The sequence below is a fragment of the Plectropomus leopardus genome, chromosome 10 (assembly GCF_026936395.1).
Source record: "Plectropomus leopardus strain MGB_pleo_1.0 chromosome 10, ASM2693639v1, whole genome shotgun sequence".
Taxonomy (NCBI): Eukaryota; Metazoa; Chordata; class Actinopteri; order Perciformes; family Serranidae; genus Plectropomus; species Plectropomus leopardus.
In genome coordinates, this window is record NC_142185.1 from 29,698,185 (window position 1) to 29,718,186 (window position 20,002).

Here is a 20,002-nt window from a genome sequence, read left to right on the forward strand (position 1 = left end):
TTGGTCAGCATATCATTATAATCAAATGAAACCTTACCAGAGCCATGAGCAGGCTGTCAGATTTTTAAGACTGAAGTCGGAAACCCATGGATGAAATTTTGTGACTCTTTGAAGGCATTTTGTGTGTCTTTAAGGCCCTTTTGTGACTTTTTGGGTGGTGTTGAGTTTCTTTGGTGTTGTTTTGCCCCTTTTGTACTTACTGTTTGTCTCTTAATAGTTCCTTTCCATCTCTTTGCGGTTATTTTGAGTCACTGTCCCTGGGCAGAGACACAAAATAAATTCTAAGAGACAAAAAAAAATGACCTCAAAGACAACCAAAATAAGACTGAAAATTACCTTACAGAGAAAAAAAAATGACCTCTAAGAGACAAAAAGGTGACCTTAACACGAAACAACCAAAACTAGACAGAAAGAGACACAAAATCACCTCTGAGAGACACCATGCAACCAAAAAAAGCCAAAATGACTCTAAAGAAACACAAAATAACCAAAAAAGACACAAAATTACATCAGAGAGACAAAAATGACCAAAAAAGACACAAAGTTATCTCAATGAGAGACAAAACAATCAAAAGTAGATCCAAACATTTGTGACATTTGAGGACAGTATTCTTCATTCTTCTTCAGCATTCAAATATTCCATAAGGATTGACTATATTTGCATAGAAACTTTACATTTTGAATTTTGTTGCATAAACTCTCTACCAGCTTCCTGTCGACGGGCAGTGTTCATGTCATTTAATTCCAGTATTTGCATGAGCCAGGACTAAAACCTTCTGATAGCATTACACATGTTTGATTTTGTCAAACATGTTTAATGCTATGTCAGGATGAGAAGGCAGACTTAAGGCAGCTTGGACTGAGTTTTATGACATCCTTGCACCAAAGAATCAAGATTAAAAGACCGCACACCAACTCAGCTTTTATTCTGACATTGAAAATTTGTCTGCGACAGTGAAATCACTTGAAAAGTCATTTGGTGTAAGGCCGGCATTAGTGACAAAAGAAGAAGCTTGGTAGAACAGAATAAAGGACCAAAACACTCTGAGCGTAAAAACATGTATTAAAATTTTATTTACAGACATGTACAAAAATATTGTCCCTCTTCCTGAAGTGTCCGTGGACCCTCCCGATGGTCCACAAATAAATACCAGTAGTGAAATAGGGGATCGGGGTAGGAGTGTGTGTGTGGGTCTCTCTGTGTGTGTGTGTGTGTGTGTGTGTGTGTGAGTGTGTGAGAGTGTGAGAGAGAGGTGTTTGAGTATCTCAGGGTGCTTGGTCCGCTGGGTTCATCACTCTGCCCATGAACAAGATGGATCCTGAAATACAGAACACAATAAAAATAAACTTTAGAAGGTTTAGTTATTCATTTAAAAACACTATGTGAATTTTATTTGTGATTGTGACATCTTTTTGCCTCTTCTTAAGGCACATTTTTTTAATAGGGGAATAATTAGACACTATAATGCTTCCAGTGTGTTTTATGGACACTGCCACTAGGGGGCACCAAATCTGGAAAGTTAAAATACACATATGGCCTTTAACTGCAAATTGAGACGATTTTATATAGTTGCTGACCTCTTTTTGGAATGCATGCAGTTTTAGGATCCTTGTAACATCTGCCAACGTAATAACAGCCCACAAATATAATACAGATCTGCAGCTTTTAATGTAATAAACCCACAAATGTAACAAAATTCCCACAAACGTAATAGCAGTTGCCTACTCCAAATGTTTTACGTAATTTGTTACGTTCGTGGGAAGGTGAAAATCTTCAGCTTTCAAAATTGCAATTACTTCCCAAAAATGTAATAGGAAACTGAAAAATGATATTTGTGGTCCTTGTTGTTTGTTTATTTACTTGTACACCTGCCAATGGGTTCGAGTCGGCTAATTGATTTTTTAATTAGATTTTCACTTTCCTGCAAACATAAAAATTTCCCACAAATGTATAAGGTATTACATTTCAAGGGAAGTTACGTTTGCAGCACGTTTGTGGGAATGTTATATTAAAAGCTGCAGATTTGTATTATGTTTGTGGACTGTTATTACGTTGGCAGATGTTACACTCCCATTATGGGTTTTTATCTTCCAGACAGCTGTTAGCTTCAGTTAGTTTCTGTATGATAATTATTAGCAGAATTGTTCAAGCCATGTTATCCATCAGTCACAATTAACATCAAGTCTGCATACGTTTTTGTTAAACACAAGTAAAAGGCTGGGTATATTCAGTGATTTTGTTTTAGTCATCAAAACCTATGTAAAGCTCAAAAAACAAAACAAAATCTGTGCTCTTTTCAAAGCCAGAGTTTGGAGAAACCATAGATGAGTTTCACTTTTAGTTCCCCGGCAGAAAAGTCTGTCTGTTTGGGAAGTACTGAACATACGACTAGGGAGACTTGGATTATACTACACGAGTTGTGTAAAAGTTTCACTTAAGTTTGATATCATTTCGCTGTTGTTAAATGCGATCTCTACGACTTCAACTCTTTAAGATTTTTTTCAGTTTTTGGATTCTTTGTTCACTGTGGAGGAATACCAGAAAATCAAAGTTATTTTCATAAATTCAGTGTAACACAGGGTGAGTAAATGATATACAAATAGACAAAATATACAAAAAAATTACTAAAAGGCTGCCCAAATGAAGGTTTTTTTCTTATTAATTGGCATTTAACACAATTTAATGCAGACTTGATGTTCACTGTAATGAATTAAACAACAGAATTTCATATCAATCATATGGTTGTCTGCAACCTTAGAAAATAAAAAGGAAGCTTAGTGAAACATCTAATTGTGATGTAAACTGAAGGTGATGGGTAGAAAATAGTTTAAAAGATGCAGAAATGCTGGTATGTTCATTTACGCAACGCCTCCTTTTGACTGCAGTGGTTTGCTGCACTGAAATAAATGAAATAAATACCTGTGTTAATCTGTCGTAGAAGAAATAAGAACGGCCGGTCCGCCTTGAAAACAGGAGCACGGGATCGTTTGAGTAGCACCATCGCTGCAAGATTGAGGAAATTAAAAATTATCATTATTATTATTATATCATTATTATTGTTTTTATCCCATAATCTGCTTCTCCCATTAAACAGATTATTGCAGGCAGGTAGAATCATGTCAGAATAACATTTCTGTGTAACTCTTCATTTTTTTGCAGAGCATGTCTCACCTGTAGCAGCAGCTGCTTTTGTTCCATCTTCTGTGACTTCTATTCGCACTTCATGGAAAGCATCAGACACATAAAGACCCTCCTCCACTGCAGGAAGAGACAAACTGTCAGCACAGGGATCACTGTGTGACCTGCAGCTTATTATGGTACGTTATGCTGTTTGTGATCTGTGGTATGTTTAAAACAAAAATAACTGGAGCTTTGTGCAAAGTGTATTCTGAGTGAATCAGTTGGTTAATGAGAAGGATAACAGATATTTGGAACTGATATGCATTGGCAATAAAAATGCAAATTTTTCTGTCAGTACTACAATTTTGAAAATAACAAACGACAACCAAAAACAAGATCATATACAGCATGTTACTACTAACTTTTTTTCCCCAAATTCACTGAAGATTTGAATTTAATAATAATTTTAATTTATCATTAAACTAAAATGGTGATACAAACAATCTGCAAAATGTCACTTATTAGTACTGGTTACTAATAATTGACCAACCTGTCAACCCTTAATCAATACTTTGAATACATATTCTAATGACATGATGTACTGACCTGATATTCCAGTGAAATCAGCTGCTGTCGGGTTAAAGGCGTCGCTGATGCCCATGGCGGGAAGCACTGACCTCAGGTTGAACTTGTTCTGCATCCTGAACCTGTGAACACCAAACACAGGACGATCAGTGCATCATCTCAAAGAGTCTGAGTCTAAAGATCATCTGTCACAGGGTGCAGGATTTTAACCTGGGTAGGAAAATGTCCATCTTTGTTCTGCGCAGGCCAGTGTCCCAGGAGGCCAGCTGGCGAGCGGTGAGCTGGGACTCGAGGGAGGACAGCGGCGTCTTCCTCTCGCTGGGCAGGACCACCTGCAGGCTGAGGGAGCGGCCCAGATACGGCAGCTCCAACACGGTGTAACGCTGATCTGATGCTGTCCTGAACTGACCTGCGACAAGGGGAAGGCGACAAGTTCAGGTGAGAAACTTTAGTCTTTTCCCACTTTTTTATGTAGTCACTAGGCTACTTTGTGATTAGTCGATCAGTAGCATGTAGAAACAGTGTTACCAGTGATTCAAAAGGTTGTTGCTTCAGTATGTTTCAACTTGGACTATTTACTCCCATGTTTTTGAGTCTTGACAAAAAGACAAGGTGTTTGACAGGAGGAGATGATCCAAGAGAATAAACAGTCCGCACACTAGATTATCCTTCCATAAATATTTAATTCAAATACTGACGAGGTGACATTTGGACCTACATGCTCTTCATCAGGAGGCTGTGTCTCAGCCGCATCCTGATGAAGACAATGCAGCTCAAAGCGTCGCCTCTGTGATAATTGAATTCTATATTTATGGGAGCATAATCAAGTGTGCAGACTTTGTTTCTTCTTTTGTGGCTTAGTGACTAATGGGAACAAGATTTGAAATTGATCCAGTATTGAGCAAAAAGCACTGCAACAAGGAGCTTCGACAGAATGCAATGTAACAACTCTGGGTATTTGTCAATTTACGTCCACTGAAAGTGCTTTTTTTGCCAATGACAAACACAGATTGTTATTTTAAGATTCTGACAACAGACAGGATTCCTATAGAGACAGACCTCTTTGTTAAAGAGTAAGATCTTTTTCTTTTAACTAGAAACAATCCCAAAATTGTTGTTGCTAAACCCACCAGGCTCCATTTAAATAAACAATAGTTCTATCATTGTAAAACACAATTCAGTCAAAGTCGACAGGAACAAAGTAAAACTCACAAAAACAAATCTTTGTTCAGTTTTCCACTTTTCCAACAATAATAAACTCTGGTTTGGTTGAATTATACTCTTAGTTCACACAGTTAGTTGTAAAAATATGTGACTCTGTAGACGCTTTAAATAATGTTGTCAGACACTTAAATAACAATCTGAGCCTGTCAGTAGCAAAAACAAGCATTTTGGTGGATGTACATTGATAGTGTATAATCATCCCAAATGGTTACGCCTTTTTTGCTGCTAAATACTGGAATAATTGCAAAAAATGATTTTTCCATTAGGCACAAAAACATGGAAAATTAATGTAGCTTCCAAGCTGGAAAATAACAAAGTTAACCTTTTAAATGAAGTCTTGAAATAGCTTTTTTTTTCCTGATCAACAGCCACATACCCCAAATAATATGAAACGCAGAAAACAAGCAAAACTACTGCATACATTATATATAACTTTATACTATAAATAGATTTTATTTATAATGCACTTTACATTTGGAACAAATCTCAAATTACTAAAAACAGATAAAAACAACCAAAATAAAAGCATATTTATAAGTTATAAAAGATAAAGGCAAGTAGAGCAACCAGCAAGAAGTTAAAAGTAAGGTCCTGTACAGAATGATGGTTTCATCGCAGCCGCTGTGTTTGTGTTAAATTACAGACAACATTTTGTCTTTCGATGAATAGATGACAGGATGGCGTCTCTTACCGAAGCTGACCTCTGTGGCCTGATACATCATGGGCACCTTGATGGCGCTCCCATCAGAGAGGATGAACGGCAGGTTCTGCGTGTTGGTGAACAGAAACTGTTTCTGCCAGACGCCCCTGAAGGCCACCGTGTTGACCAGAGCCATCTGCAGCCGGTGGCCCCACCAGAGGGCCTCCGCCTGGGCCTCGCCCGAACCCGACAGCTCCCCGCTGCTGCTTCCTGCCTGGAGGGGCCACGACTCATCTGGGAGGTAACAAGGGAAGAGCAAAGGTTAATATGAAGGTATGTCGTCTACAATTCATCTCTTTGAAGTTTCCAGATGGTTGTTTAATGTGGTCTGATGCAACGAGCAGAAGAAAAGCATTTGCAAATACACCCGTGGGAGGTTTCTTTAGAGACAAGCAAAACAGACACCATGACACTGTAGTTGTGAGGATACATTTAAAACATAACTCTTACTTTCATTTGTAAATATAACCACTAATCATGCGCATAGATTTTGGGATTGACACAGGGGCCACTTCCCTCTCTATGTTTACAACACAAAAACACAAAAGTAGCAGAGTGTTTTTATTCCCACAAACTGCTAGAATGGGGTCACAGCTTACGGTGAAGTGGCAAAAAGTGCATCATAGGTTTCCTTTTAACATCAGGGGGTTTAGAGGAACACAAAAAACAGGCAGTTTGGGGGTCCTCTGGAAATTTTAAGTGTCAAATACTTAATTTTCCTGCATTTTGCTACATTTTTAAGCACTAATTTGTGTCTTTTCTCTATTAATTTAAGATGGAAATGTCTTTAATTCACTCAGAAATTAAAGCCCTCTGAAACTTTCATATATATTTTTTAAAGATTGTTTTTTGGGGGAGTTTCCCTTTATCGATAGGACAGTGGATAGTCAGCAGAGGTGGGTGAGAGAGGGGATGACACACAGCAAAGAGACGCAGGCTGGAGTCAAACACAGGCTGCTGCAAAAGCATCAACCATGTATGGACACGTGCTCTACCAGGTGAGCTAGAGACTGCTGTCTGCTGTCATGTTTTTATTTGAGGGGGACAAATTCACATGCTCTAAATATTGAGGGGGGGGGGGGGTGTTCTTAGCATACCCTCCAAAATCTACACCTATGGGTTGTGGCAGTATGCAATGCAAAAGCAATGGTTGCAATTTGCCATAAAACAGAAGTGAGATAAATAAGCAGTGCGTAGTTGAACGAGGCCGTGCTATGACCTTTCCATGACCTTTCCACCACAAATTGGTGCATAAAACTTCATCAGAATGCAGGAAAGCGTTTGAAACTAAGATTTACCGCCACATAACCAAAACAATGAGCAAAAAGAAGCTAAAAAGCTCCATGGAGCTGCAGAGCTGATGGTTATTCTCTGTGGGTTCATTACAAGCAAATCTTGATACATGCTCATTTCATTCATTTTCAATATAGAAAATACTGATTATTGGGGCTCTAATTGTTCTATGAAGCTGTCCTGCTCACCGTGGTTGTGTCCCACTCGCTCCAGCTGGTTATGGGTTTGGTTGGGTTGGCTGAAATTGGCTCGGACCACGCTGGTGTTGGCCCACGCCGCTGCACGTTGTGTGAACTCAGTCAGGAGCTGGATACCACTCTGTACGAATAACGTGCATGTCTGCTGAAGCCACATCCCCTGGCTGGTGTTGTTTATGTCGCTCTGTGAATGCAACAGGAAGTCTTGTACCTGGGCATCTGCAGGACAGGAGGACACAGAGGATGGGTCAGACATGGAGCTGCGTTGTAAGGTGCAGGACGTTTATGAGAAGGGAATGTTTCAGTCTGAAGATTCTCAGCTGGATATGAAAAAATGTGTGGACACAAAAGGACCACAGATCTGAAAACTACTAAATTACCCATTGACCTCGTTTAGAATTAATTTCAGCATCCATCAATATCTATCATCCGCTCTGCTTCAACATCTGATCATAAGCTCTGCTCAAAGAGGTTTTATTTCACACCACTGTCAAAAAACATTTGGAAAAATGTCTAAAAAAGTCTCTACAACAGAGAAATCATCACTGAAATGGATCCAACTCAACAGCCTCAAGCTTGTGTTTGCAGAAACCTAACTGAGTTTGCACCGCGTCCCTGCAGGACTGAGCACAAACAAATGCTCATTTGACTTAATTTGAGCTTTGCTTAACACAAATTCTATCAGCGTGCTGAGCGCTTCAAACCGCAGGGATCTCCTCATCTGAAAAACTCCAGGCACTTTCAGATAAAATGATCCAAATTGTAGTCAAACTCAGGTTCTCTCATGAGGGAAACATTTCATTAGCGCGCAGCAGGTACTATGAGTAGACAGAAGCAATCAATTTTGGATGTGGTCTTCTGTCATGTTTGAGTTTTCTCTCTTTTTCTTTTTGGAGTTATTTGGGGATTTTGTCTGATTTTGAGTAAGGAGTAGATATGTTATTCATATGCTGATTTTCTGGCAGGGTTCCTACACATGCTTTATTTTAAATTCCATACTTTTCCGGACTCAAATTTCCAGATTTGTTGGTAGATTTTTCAGATCATATTTGACATTTGAGCACAAAAGCTAGACGTTTCTATTATATCATTTGTATTACAGTTGGGATTGTCGAGCAAGCCCTTGGAAAACTTGGATTTTCCCATTGTAGCTGTTTAATATTGTTCCCCCAATATTTTCTGTTTTGAGCAAAAATAAAAGAAATTAAACAACAAAAGCAAACGACCCAAAAATGTGTTGAAAATTATAATTCTTTAAATGCAAAATTATATATGAAATTATAGTATGTATGATTTTTTAAATAATTTTCAGGACATTTTTCACAATTTAAAAAATAAATAAAAAAATAAATAAAAAATTTACACCCCCGTATATCCCGTAGTATCCCGTATATCATCCTGTACTTAAAGCCTGATATAATCAGTTTCCATCCTACACAGACATGTGAAATCACATCACGGGGGTAAAAGAAACAGCAGCTCCAGCTCCCATTTTGTTTGTAACTAAACACAGTGACCTCTCGACCCCGAGGCCGAGCTGCAGGAGTGGTTAATGAGATTAGAGCTGGTGTTGAGGCAGGTATTATGGCTCCAGACACCACTGTGCTCTGCAGGGCCAACAGCAGCAGCAGCACCGCTCCACACCACCTGGTACCAACAGCACTGAGAGCCACCAGCAACCTCTCCAGCCTCACTCTCGCTGCGCGGCGAGCAGCTGCTGCCACCTGAGTATCAAACATGTGGGAAGAGTCTCACCCTTCACACTGTATCCGAGTGTCCCCTCCAGCTGAGCCAGCGTGTTGCCCCTGGCGCCGAGCTGCAGCAGCCCCAGAGACAGGGAGACGCTCGCTGGTGACATGATCAGGTTGGAGTTGTTCTCCGTCTCTGTGAGCGTCTGGTAGAGGCTGACGGCGAACCTGGTGTGCAGCTCCGCCATGCTGTCCTGAAGGCTGCCGTTACAGTGGCTCCTCTCCACCAAACAGAAGCAAATGAAGAGTGAAGCCAGGGGCAGGCGACACATGTCCTGCAGGAGGGGGACGTGTCCACAGGGTGCAACAGGTGGCCCAAAAAAACTAAATCCTGAAAGAGGAAAAGAGAGAAAGTAAATAATCCGCTGAGGTCAGAGAGGTCAAACATCAACTGTCAGTGGGATCCAAACCAGCACTGTGACAATAATATCATCATACTGCGTTTTACCAAACTCTGAGCAAGTTCTTAGTTTACTGAATGTGTGCTGATTTACAACAGATTTGTCCAATGCAATACAGAAAAAGTGACCATAGTTTATTGGATTAAACATTAATTTCATTGTTTCACATGTGTAGATTTTCGGGGACACAGGGGACATGTGCCCCTCATTATTTGGAATACGGACATTTGTCGCCTCCAAAAAACCCCCCATAAAAATAGCAAAGGACTTTTATATTAACAAAATAAAAGATATTTACATGATAAAGTGATGCAGAGAAGGCACAATTTGGTGCATAAAAATTCACCAGAATACGGGAAATTAAGTGCTTGATGCTCAAAATTTTCTGGTGGAAGACCCCCAAACCCCTGTTCAACCCCAATAAAATGAAGCCTACGCTTTTTCATAAGTGGATTACACTTGTGGATTTCTTTAACCATGATATATAGAGCTCATCATTACTCCATATGTGCAAATACAGAGAGATGGCACAATGAATGAACAGTACGTTCAAATTATGTGATGTAAGCTGACATTTTAAAAATGAAAGTATTTAATAAATTCAATTAGAGCTGTGTGATATTCAAAAATAAATATTTATTTTGATTATTCTGACAAATATTGCATTATGAGTTGCAGTTCTAGTGGAAATTGTGTATTTTGTACTTCCTCATAGAAAAAAAAGATGATAATTACATGATTTTTGCTGTGGTTCATACCAAACACACACGTCCCCTTATGTCTTAGATATAATGAGGCTGGGGCATCTCTGACACAACAATGCTTCATTTATAAAGGAAAATTATGTTCTGTAATTTGGATATTGCACTTGGCCATATTGTGAGTTTGATAATATTTCTATTCATTGCTCAGCCGTTATTTAAATTTAGCCTACAATAAATGTGAAGTGGAAAAATCTGAAAAGACATATAAAAGAAAAGAAATAGCAGACTATATGGTAAACAGCAGCAGTTGCCATTTTTTGGCAAAATCAGTACAGCTTGAGTAAACTGACAAATGCTATACTATGTAGTATTACTATGTAGTATGTAGTATTACTATAAAATTACTGTAAAGCCACTGTGGGGAGGATATTGCCAGTTAAGCCAATCATGTAGTCAAGCAACATTTCATCACCCAGTGTGAGGTGCAAATGTCCAACACATTCACAGAAGTGTATATATATATAAAGGAGCAGTGGTGGTTTACTCATGTACTTTAGTATCATTTTGAAATTATTTTTAATGCAGGACTTTTACTTTTATAATGGAGTACTTTTACATTTTTGTATTGCTAGGTTACTTTTACTACACTACATTTTTCAGCAGCCATTATACCTAAACAGTACATAAAGCAGCTAAAGCTAGCTCTACTTTGACCAGCTGTAGCATTCAAAGTTTTTTTTGCAGGACTTTTGCTTTTTTAAATGGAGTACTTTTACACTGTTACATTACTAGACTACTTTTACTTCAGTAAAGGATCTGAATACTTCTCACTGCACTGCATTGACTAAATGGTGAAAATTTAAGGGCCCTCCCATTTTTTTTAGCCTCTTCTGAGATGAAATACCACTCTGATGATTTTCCATTCAATCTTAAAATGTCTTAAATGTAATGTTAGGAATATTAGGTCTTAAAAGTTATTACATAGTCTTGAATTGGATTTTGTGAGGTTTTAATTGCTACACATATTTTATCCAATTAATTAATCCATCTTTTAATCTCTTTTTGTCAAAATTAGCCGAGCTCTTCTGTGTAAAAATCCACATTTCTGATGTTACACATTTAAACCTACCACCAAACCTAACAGTGTATTTTCACTCAATACTTCACAAAATGTAACCCAATTCACTGTAATAACCACATTCCTACATAAATTCTGGCTGTACAAGGGACCACACTTATATACTACTTAGCTGTATCTTACCTGCAATGCTTAATTTAAAAAAATGGAATTTTCAAAAAAAAAAAAAAAAAAAAGTCTTAAATTTGGTCAAAACTTATATTGAAATGGTCTTAAAAAGCAGTCTGATACCTGTAGACACCCTGATAAATGTTGACAGGTGCAGCTGTGAGTCTTACCTGTGGACAGGTGAGGTAGTATCCGTTTAACTCCAGCTGTTCTCTCCAACCATTCAGCTTCTGCAGGGGAGCTTCTGTCCTGTCTGTCCCCGGCTCTCAGTCACTATCACCGGTGTCTAGTCACTGTCGCGGTCCTGTGTTGTCCCCGGCTGTCCTGGTCTGTGCTCCGGTCCTCCGGTGGGTTCTCACTGAGGCAGTCTGTAGTCATAAGACCGTGTTTAAAGGGGAACGCTCCGCGCCGTGTTTGCGGTCTCCGTCGGCGATGTCCGTACCACTCGTCCGGGATTCCTGCCTCTCCGGGGCTATAAGGAGCCAGGCGGAGGGAGGCATGTCACTGACCAGCAAATCCCAAACCGGGCAGAGAGGAGGAAAAAAACACCCAAACACGCGCGCACAGCACGGCACAGCACGCATGCATGAAAGTTTTCTGAAATTTTAATTTCTGGAAATTAATAGGCTACCCTGTAGAGACGCTGCAGAAAAATGTTTCTTCTCTAAAAATATTGTAGTAAACAGTTCATCACCTGTTTACTTCCATTTCATCAGGCACTGATGCTAAAAAGATGTTCTGAATTTAAAATGCTTTATTAAGTGATTGTGAGCACAAACCGTACGCCCACTTATCAACCACCTACAAAACCTGGGGAAAATAATATTTTATCAAATTTATGTCAGTAATTCCTGTCCTTGTGCAGGGGTGCAGCACAGAATTCTGGGCCTAATGCATGAGAAGTCTCTGTGGGCCCCCCACCCCTTCTTTATGATCCATTTCTCCCAAGTTCTTGGTGTCAGACATTTTATTCAGACAATTTCAATCTAGTTATGGCACTAATTACTTCAAAATGTATGTATATATATATATATATATATATATATATATATATATATAACAAAAAAATAGTATGCAAACAAAACCAAACTTTTCATTCCAGGTTTTTCCAGGGCTCTCCCGCTCATTGCATTCCCGTTCTCATTCCAAACTCGTAAAATTGCGCTGCCTTGACAGTGCCTTTTGCGTAAGATCACAATGGCATAAAAAAAAAATATTTGCGTCCACATGAAACGCCGTTGGACAGCGTCATGTAGGAACACGGCTGGACAGAACCAGTCGTGGTGTTATTATATGCAGGCAGACAGAACCTTCCATGTCCACATGATACAGGCACAGGTGGCATCACTTAAGGATGCGGCCTGATGGACCTTGTTGTGTGCGCATGGCGTCAGGTAGAAACACTGCCAGTAATGGTATAATGTGAGGAGTGTGAGGGCGTCTAAAGGGCAGATGGATCCAACAAACCCTGAACTTTCATGCAGGAATCCGGTGTTTGCTTCCCTTCTGAATGTGATGGGTTTTTTTTGGACATTTTACCATGTGCCTCCTTCATATAATCCTAACCATAAGTAGCAGCATGATTGTTTGTTGACGTCCCAGTGTTGGTTGCCATGCGCGGATGTTGCCTAAATACACCCACATGCAGCATAATCCTGTGTTGACATCACGGTAGCGGCACCTCTGAATGACAGTAGCAGAAGCAGAGGGCGAATTATGCGGCAGCATGTGACGGCTTGGGATGGGAACATGCTGTGCGTTCCCATGGCTTTTGGTTTTGTTGTGCCAGCCCGAGATTTTCAGTGGCCCCATCTGATCAACCCTATGAAAAATGCATGGGGTTGCTTTTGCTACCACTACTGGATATCACATTTAGTTAGGATAGTTTTAGGGCTATTAAGTCCTGATGAAGCAGGAAAAATTCTGAGTTTGTTTTTTTAAAGGTTACAAACAAGCGTGTGCACACACAGAGAGACTAAGATGTTTTTTTTCCGTCGTATAAGTCATTCAACCTTTTTGTTTGCGATGATCAAAAGACATTCCTGCTCTGAGCGTCTCACTGCTGCGTCAGCATTTCTAATTGGTATCTCTCTGTGGAATGTGGAGGCGCTCATCATGGACGAGTTTCAGCTCGAGCGTGTGATAAATAACAGCGTCTCAGCCATCAGGAAACATCAGTGCAGAGTATAGACATCAACTATAGCAGGAAAATGGGATTTATAAACATGTTTTTATTTTATTTTATTTCTATTTTTTATAACAATTATAGATAATTTACTAGAAAGTATAGAATAAAAAAATAAGGATAATTTAGTCTATAATTTCATATTGCCTATGAAAACAGCAAAGAAACAAACAAAAACCAACAAACTAACTAACTAACAAAAAACTCTGACGATGGTGCTCATCCTGAGGGTGACTTGAGCGTCTGAACCAAATTTAATGGCAACTTATAAAATAGTTTTTGAGATATTTCACCCACCCTCACGGTGGTAGTGCTAAAAGAAAAGTCAGTGGATGACCAATCCATATGATAAATGTATTTATTTCAGAATTTAATAGGAGAATAAAACCCCTTATATGCATGTTGTCTGGAAAACACGAATGTCCCACATAAATTTCATGGCAATCTGTTCGGGTTGTTGAGATATTTTGAGCCGGATCAAAGTGGTGCCATAGAGTAGTTAAAAACAGAGCAGTTGCAATCATCCAACAAAAACACAAACAACCACAATAGAAATAGACTATAAGAAATTAATTGTACTTTTCTGAAGCATCAGAGCAAATGATAGACTACTGTAAATTACAATCCAGTCATTCGGTCATCAGGTATATTCCAACACAGTCACACAGAAATACGTGAAATGGACACGACCTCTTTAAAATACATTATGTGGTCGTGGCATGAAATGTGTTAAAATTCTATTACAAATGGTCGCAGTGTTATTTTGAACTGGTGGCAGTTTGTTTAGGAAAAAAACCCACTTGGTTAGGTTTAGAGAACAAAATAAAAAGGTAAATAAAAAGGTTAAATTTGGGGAAAGATAATGGTTTCAGTTAAAATAACTATGTGCTGTTCATAAGTGAAATTTAGTTTTTTGCCTTTATTTGAAAAAGGGGGAGAGAGAGGGGATGACATACAGCAAAGGGCCAAAATTGGAATCAAACCTGCAGCTGCTGCAGCAAGAATACATTCTTTGTACATGGAACACCCACTGTACCAGCTGAGATACTGGTCACCCCAAACTTCTGTAATCTGCGTAGTTAAGTCTATAAAGTCACATTACCACATTGACTTTTTTCACACAATGCACAAAGCGTTCTCCTGGTTGTCTCACTTAAAATGACGGGTTTTTCTTGCTCTTTAGACTTAATTTATGTGACCACCAAGACAAAAGATCCTCACTGACATTGCACTGGACTTGTTTTTGTGTTCCCAGCATGTTATTTTAGCACATTTTATGCACACCACCACACAATGCATTGTTAAAACTTCATGTGCAGTTCATATATGTCCATGAAACTGCACTGTATACTCAGATGTTACTCTTGCTGTAATATATAAGTGTGTGAAAACAGCAGCACCAGTAAAAATCTTCCGTTTTTCCCTTTTCTCTTACTATATAGGCTAAAACTGCTGGAGTCCTTAATCTATTGGATGTAATTACATTTTAAAGCAATTACACAGATAAAACGTAATTGAGTGTGCCACAGGACCAGTCATTATCTGCTCTTAACAGCTCGTTTTATGTGGTTATTTTGCAGTTAAAGTGAGCCGAGTATATTAGGGAACTTGTATAATTTACTTTTTACTTTAGGGATAAAGTACAGATGGCGTTCCCTATCATTATGCACTTGTTATGGTCGTTGTCACCGTCTGCACAGCATGTACACTCATCTGAATGTATATAAAGACAAGAAGATGAAGCGCCGCTGGTAGTTAGTGTTAGTATGGCCTGTAGTTCACCTAAAATCAAACGTCTATGGAGCGATCTCCCCTCAACTGTCCCTCTTAATTGGGGACACGACAGTCGGCGAAATAAATTGCAGGCATTTTTTTCCCATGAAGGACAGAACATGATTGGTAGCCATCAGGTATTTGGCTGCTTTGTCTAACGGGGGATTCCGGCCATTACTGGACTTGACTAATTAGTGGCTTGGCTTCATTAAACGGAGTCGCCACATTCTTTAAAAACCCAACGCCCCGACTCCCGACACAGGAATTTCAGAGTTTTAAGGACTGGGATGGAGGAGATGAGATGTCACGGTAACTGACCAGAGACAATCGTTTGAAAAGATGCCACCATAAACAGCAGCTTTCATCTTGGCGGCTGTGAGGCCTCTGGAGGAACGCGATGTTAGAGGTTCATCTCTGTGAAGTAGAAATAATGATTTGTGCTCTCTGATTCTGATCTCTGGACCAACTGCAAAGCAAACTGCCGCTGCTCCGAGGGGTCAGGATGGAGAGCGACAGTATGTGGCACCGCGCAGGAATCCTCTGCACACTAAAGATAACCGTTACAGATAGATAGATAGATAGATAGATAGATAGATAGATAGCAGAGGTCGACAGATTATCAACCTGGCCAATATTTCTGTATTGGCATTTTATTTTCATGATCATTGATAAAATAATTAATAAAAAAGTGCAAAGAAAATGCCGTCATGGGAGGAGCTTTTACTTTGTAAAACCTCATGGGCATATTTTTATTTATCCATTTTTTTAAATTTAAAATTTCACCCGACTTTTTTACAAAAAAAGATGCTGGGAACTTGCTGTATATGATGCTGAAAGTTTCAGTTTTGGCTCAGCATTTGCTAAAGTGTACGTGTATTTATACGTGTATGCACCTGCACACAACCAAACACACAATATACACTTTATAAACAGTAATGCAAGTTGTATGCACAATGTGGATGCCATACTATGTCATAGACAGACATGACTGTCGTGAAAATCTTTTCTTGTTATACCTCTGTAAAAATATGTCATTATGCATCTTATTAAAACTAGTAATGGTTGTGCATCGCTTGAGCTCCTCTTCCAACAACTCAGTCAATCTCACTGCTCTTTGAGCTGCCAGTTAACCCTCAGTTTGGTCTACTGCCACTCGGTTACAGCCAGGCCAAGCTGAAGTGGTGACCTGGCATGCCAAACAGTTTGTACCAGGCTGCTCAGCCAAATAGTACAGGACAGAGCTGATCTACCATTTTGGGGTCCAACTCAAGTCTCAAGTGCTTAGATGGAAATGGAAAATCAAGTTAAAAGTCCAGTAAGTGCTAATAAGCAAATATTGGCATGCTACAATTCTAAACTAAGAGCATAGCGAACATTGCAAGGTATAAGGTAGATTTATTTGTAAAAATGAAATTAAAAATTTGTTCCTAAATCTTGCTACATCTTGGCGTTGAAGGAGGAGTTGATGAGTCTCACAGCCTGGGGAAAGAAGCTGCTCTGTAGTCTGGTGGTTCAGCAACAGATACTTCAGTATCTTTTTCAGATGGCAGCAGGGTGAACGGACTGTGGCTGGGTGGCTGCTGTCTTTCAGTATCCTTTGACTCTGTGCAGACACCTCATTTTAGGTCACTGATGCTCTGTAGACAGGTACCAGTGATGTTCTGTGCAATTTTAACCCTTTGACAGTCACACTAAGAAATGCCTTTGCAAAAGAATGTACATTATGGACGGTAGAATATGTTAACAAAATGTGTCAATTTATTAAGAAAAAAAGAAACATTTTCCCAGTATAATACATTGTAAAAAGTGTAAAAGTCAATGTAATATAGTAAAAATCGGAAAAAAAGTAACTTCAGACAGTAAACATTTAAAAATAAATAAAATAAAAATAAACAGATACAAATAAAAATGAACCTATTTAGAAATCTGTATAAAATATTAATAAAAATATAAATAAAAAAACAACAAATTGTTGATGTTATATGATAAAAATCAGAAAATAAAATAGAATAATAGAATAAACAAACAAAAATAAATATAATTAATAATTAATCTATTAACAAAATCTGTATAAAATGTGTAAAAGAAAAAATAGTCAATTTAATATAATAAAAATAGAATTTAATAGAATTGCAGCATAATCAAAATTCTAAAATGCATTGAAAAAACATCTTTTTTCCCCCAAGCTTTTAGTAAAGCAGTTTGATCGCAAAAAAATGTCAGCCATGTGGTTATGATGCCTGTCAAAAAAACATACTAGTTTGTGATGTTTCCAGTCAATTTGCTTTCTATCGCTCCACTGTAGAAGTTAACCAGGGTCTTGCTCTGTTGCTGTAGGATGTAGAGCCTTTTCTGTGCTTTTTTAACCTGGTTGGTGATGTGTGATAACCGAGAGAAGTTCTCAGTGATGGTGAGGTGAAAAATCAGCATGTTTGCACCTTAGACTGTATAAATAATGGATGCAGCCACTGTGGCGTCACTTACTGATTTTTAGACTGCCATTTTGAAGCCTCGGCATTTTGGCCGTCGCTGTCCTAATTTGTTGGAGCCACAGGGACCATATTTGGAGCTGTGTAGGTGTGAGGGGTAGCTCTGACTCACTGTAGCAATGCCTTGCAAACAGCCTGTCAATCAAGCAGACCTGCCATTAATAATGCAGGAACTTAAAGCCTTCAAGAAATGTAAACTGGTGAGTTATATAATATAAGACAAACCCAGGAGGAAAATTTGTTGGGTGGGTGCATAGTGTATATAGCTGCATCGCAAGTACATACATACATGGCATCTAATAGACAACAAAAGGCAACACAATAATACACAACAATAGATTATACATCACAGAGTTGGTAGGTATCAATGTACTGAGGAGACATTAAAATAGCGCCAGTACTAAATAAATAAGTAGATAAAAGTTGATAAAAGAAAAATTCGACCTGCCCTCGGCATAAAACAAAAGAGTAACAGTATATAAATAGACCCTCTAAAGGAATTAAAAACAAATTGTCATAAGAGACCATTAATAGTGTATATTTGTGGAGCTAAAGTTTTACAGACAAAAAAAATTCACAGTTGTTGTCATGAATGTTGAAATGAGTTATTAGAGACCAAAACTGTTCTTGTACTAAGCTGTAAACATGTTTATTTTTGCTATAAAGTTGGCCATTTTCACATGGTAGTCTACAGGGATTGACTTGCTCTTGGAGCCAGCCTCAAGTGGACATTTGCGTCCAGAGTTTGATTTCGGACAGGCGGTTGGTGAGAGTGGTATGAGTTTGAGTGGAGATGGTTTTGGTGGAGATGTAGAGTTGTGTATCATCGGCATAACAGTGGAATGGTGGTGGATGATGACACTGAGGGGGAGGAGGTAAAGGACGAAGAGGAGGGGACCAAGCACCGAACCCTGAGGGACACCATGGGACGGAAGGGCAGTGGAGGAGGTGCAGCTATTGATCTTAATGAATTGTTGTCTGTTTGTGAGATAAGGTTTAAACCAAGTGAGGGCGGTGCCAGTGATGTTGACGGACAATTGGAGACAGGACAGGAGGATAGTGTTGTTGATAGTGTCAAAGGCTGCAGAGAAGTCGAGGAGGATGAGCATGTTAAGGTGTCCAGAGTCAGAGGAGAGGATTTGATGTTTCTGAAGGTGATTGCCTGTATCTCTTTTGGTGTAGGGGTGGGGAGGTCAATGTCCATAATTAATGCCAGGTGATCTGAGATGTGGAGATTGAGACTGAATATGTGTGGGATTGAGAGACCAGAGGAGCAGACCAGATCCAGAATGTGCCCATAGTTGTGGTTGGGGAAGTTGACATGTTGAGTGGGGTTGAGGGATTGTAGCAGGTCCAGGAAGTCGATGGCAGATGGACAATCTGTGTCAATGTGAAGGTTAAAATCTGACTGACAAAGTGAGCGAAGTAGAAGAAATGAGGAGTCAGGTTTGGGGGGGGCGGTAGAGGATGGCGGTACCAGGCGGGGGGTTGGACCGGGGAGTTTGAAGGCTAGGTCTTCGAATGAGTGAGCAGGAGAAATGGCTTTGGGGGTTATTTAAAATCCTTCTTATAAACAGCACCCCCTCCCCGCTCCTCAGCACATGATTGTTCCATATATGAGTATCTTGTGGGAGTGGTTTGGTTATGTGTAAAATAGTCCAGTGGTTTCGCCAGGTTTCAGTAAAACAGAGGAAATCTAAGTTATTGTTTGAGATGAGTTCATTTAAAATTAAGCTTTTATTGTTGAAGACACGGGTGTTAAGGAAGGCGACTTTTAGGTGAGTCTGCTTTCTGATTGGCTGTGGATGACGCGGAAGTGAACGGAGATTGGGGCTGGGTTGTCTCACGTGTTATTTGTTGTGATGACGTCGAAAGAAATTGCGGAAGCGACAGTAACATACAGAAGAGATGGAGTTTGGGGACGAGAAACTGTAGTTAAATAAACGGCAGGAGCGTCTGTGGCGACAGGAAAGGAGGTCTGCGTGGTTGTGGAAGTGTTGTGGATCCGTGGTGGAGGTATGAGGGAATACGGCGGCTGTGGGACCCGGCTGGGGAGCGGGGAGGAGGACAGGAGCTCGGAGCTTGTGGCGCGGAGTTCAAAAGGAGTAACGCCGTGAGGCACAGAGTGTCCACCGGACACACAGCAGCATGCCGGTGAGCCGAAACAGACAGGAAAACCAGAGCCAGCAAAGCGGAGGACGGTAAATGAGGCCGAGGTGCGGACAGAGCGACTCAGGGAGATGACTTACACGCCCGGGCTCCAACAGGAGCCCACAGCGGTGAATGTGTGGAAGAAAATCCAGTACAGGAGTCGGTGCGGTGGATTCAGCTCGGTA

At 39.7% G+C, this 20,002-nt stretch overlaps 2 protein-coding genes across 6 annotated transcripts in view; one reads left to right on the forward strand and one right to left on the reverse strand.

Annotated features, from left to right (window-relative positions):
- Positions 1-865: 865 nt before the first annotated feature.
- Positions 866-12,210, reverse strand: serpine3 (serpin peptidase inhibitor, clade E (nexin, plasminogen activator inhibitor type 1), member 3). The gene is made up of 9 exons (XM_088083535.1): positions 11,390-12,210; positions 8,876-9,199; positions 7,112-7,339; positions 5,622-5,864; positions 3,917-4,115; positions 3,728-3,828; positions 3,173-3,259; positions 2,921-3,004; positions 866-1,319 (listed from the first exon to the last, which is right to left on the reverse strand). Exons 2-9 carry the CDS (start codon positions 9,138-9,140, stop codon positions 1,267-1,269), a joined length of 1,260 nt encoding a protein of 419 aa, XP_087939661.1. The 5' UTR covers positions 9,141-9,199; positions 11,390-12,210; the 3' UTR covers positions 866-1,266.
- Positions 5,740-20,002, forward strand: part of kiaa2012 (KIAA2012 ortholog) — a 40,441-nt gene continuing 26,178 nt past the window's right edge. For 4 of the 5 annotated variants that reach the window (XM_088083529.1, XM_088083533.1, XM_088083534.1 and 1 more), the window contains exon 1: positions 5,740-5,903. The gene's annotated coding sequence lies outside the window, so the exon portion shown is untranslated. Of the gene's footprint in view, positions 5,904-19,175; positions 20,000-20,002 lie in introns of those variants that run through there. The other variant, XM_088083531.1, reaches the window with a different exon arrangement.

What these genes read in the sequence shown, in the direction of transcription:
- serpine3 (XM_088083535.1), bottom strand. Translation starts at nt 9,140, where the DNA reads ATGTGTCGCCTGCCCCTGGCTTCACTCTTCATTTGCTTCTGTTTGGTG. An exon ending in GCGAGTGGGACACAACCACG is followed by an intron (nt 5,865 to 7,111) that starts GTGAGCAGGACA and finishes GTTACCTCCCAG; the next exon opens with ATGAGTCGTGGCCCCTCCAG. An exon ending in TGATTTCACTGGAATATCAG is followed by an intron (nt 3,260 to 3,727) that starts GTCAGTACATCA and finishes CTCTTCCTGCAG; the next exon opens with TGGAGGAGGGTCTTTATGTG.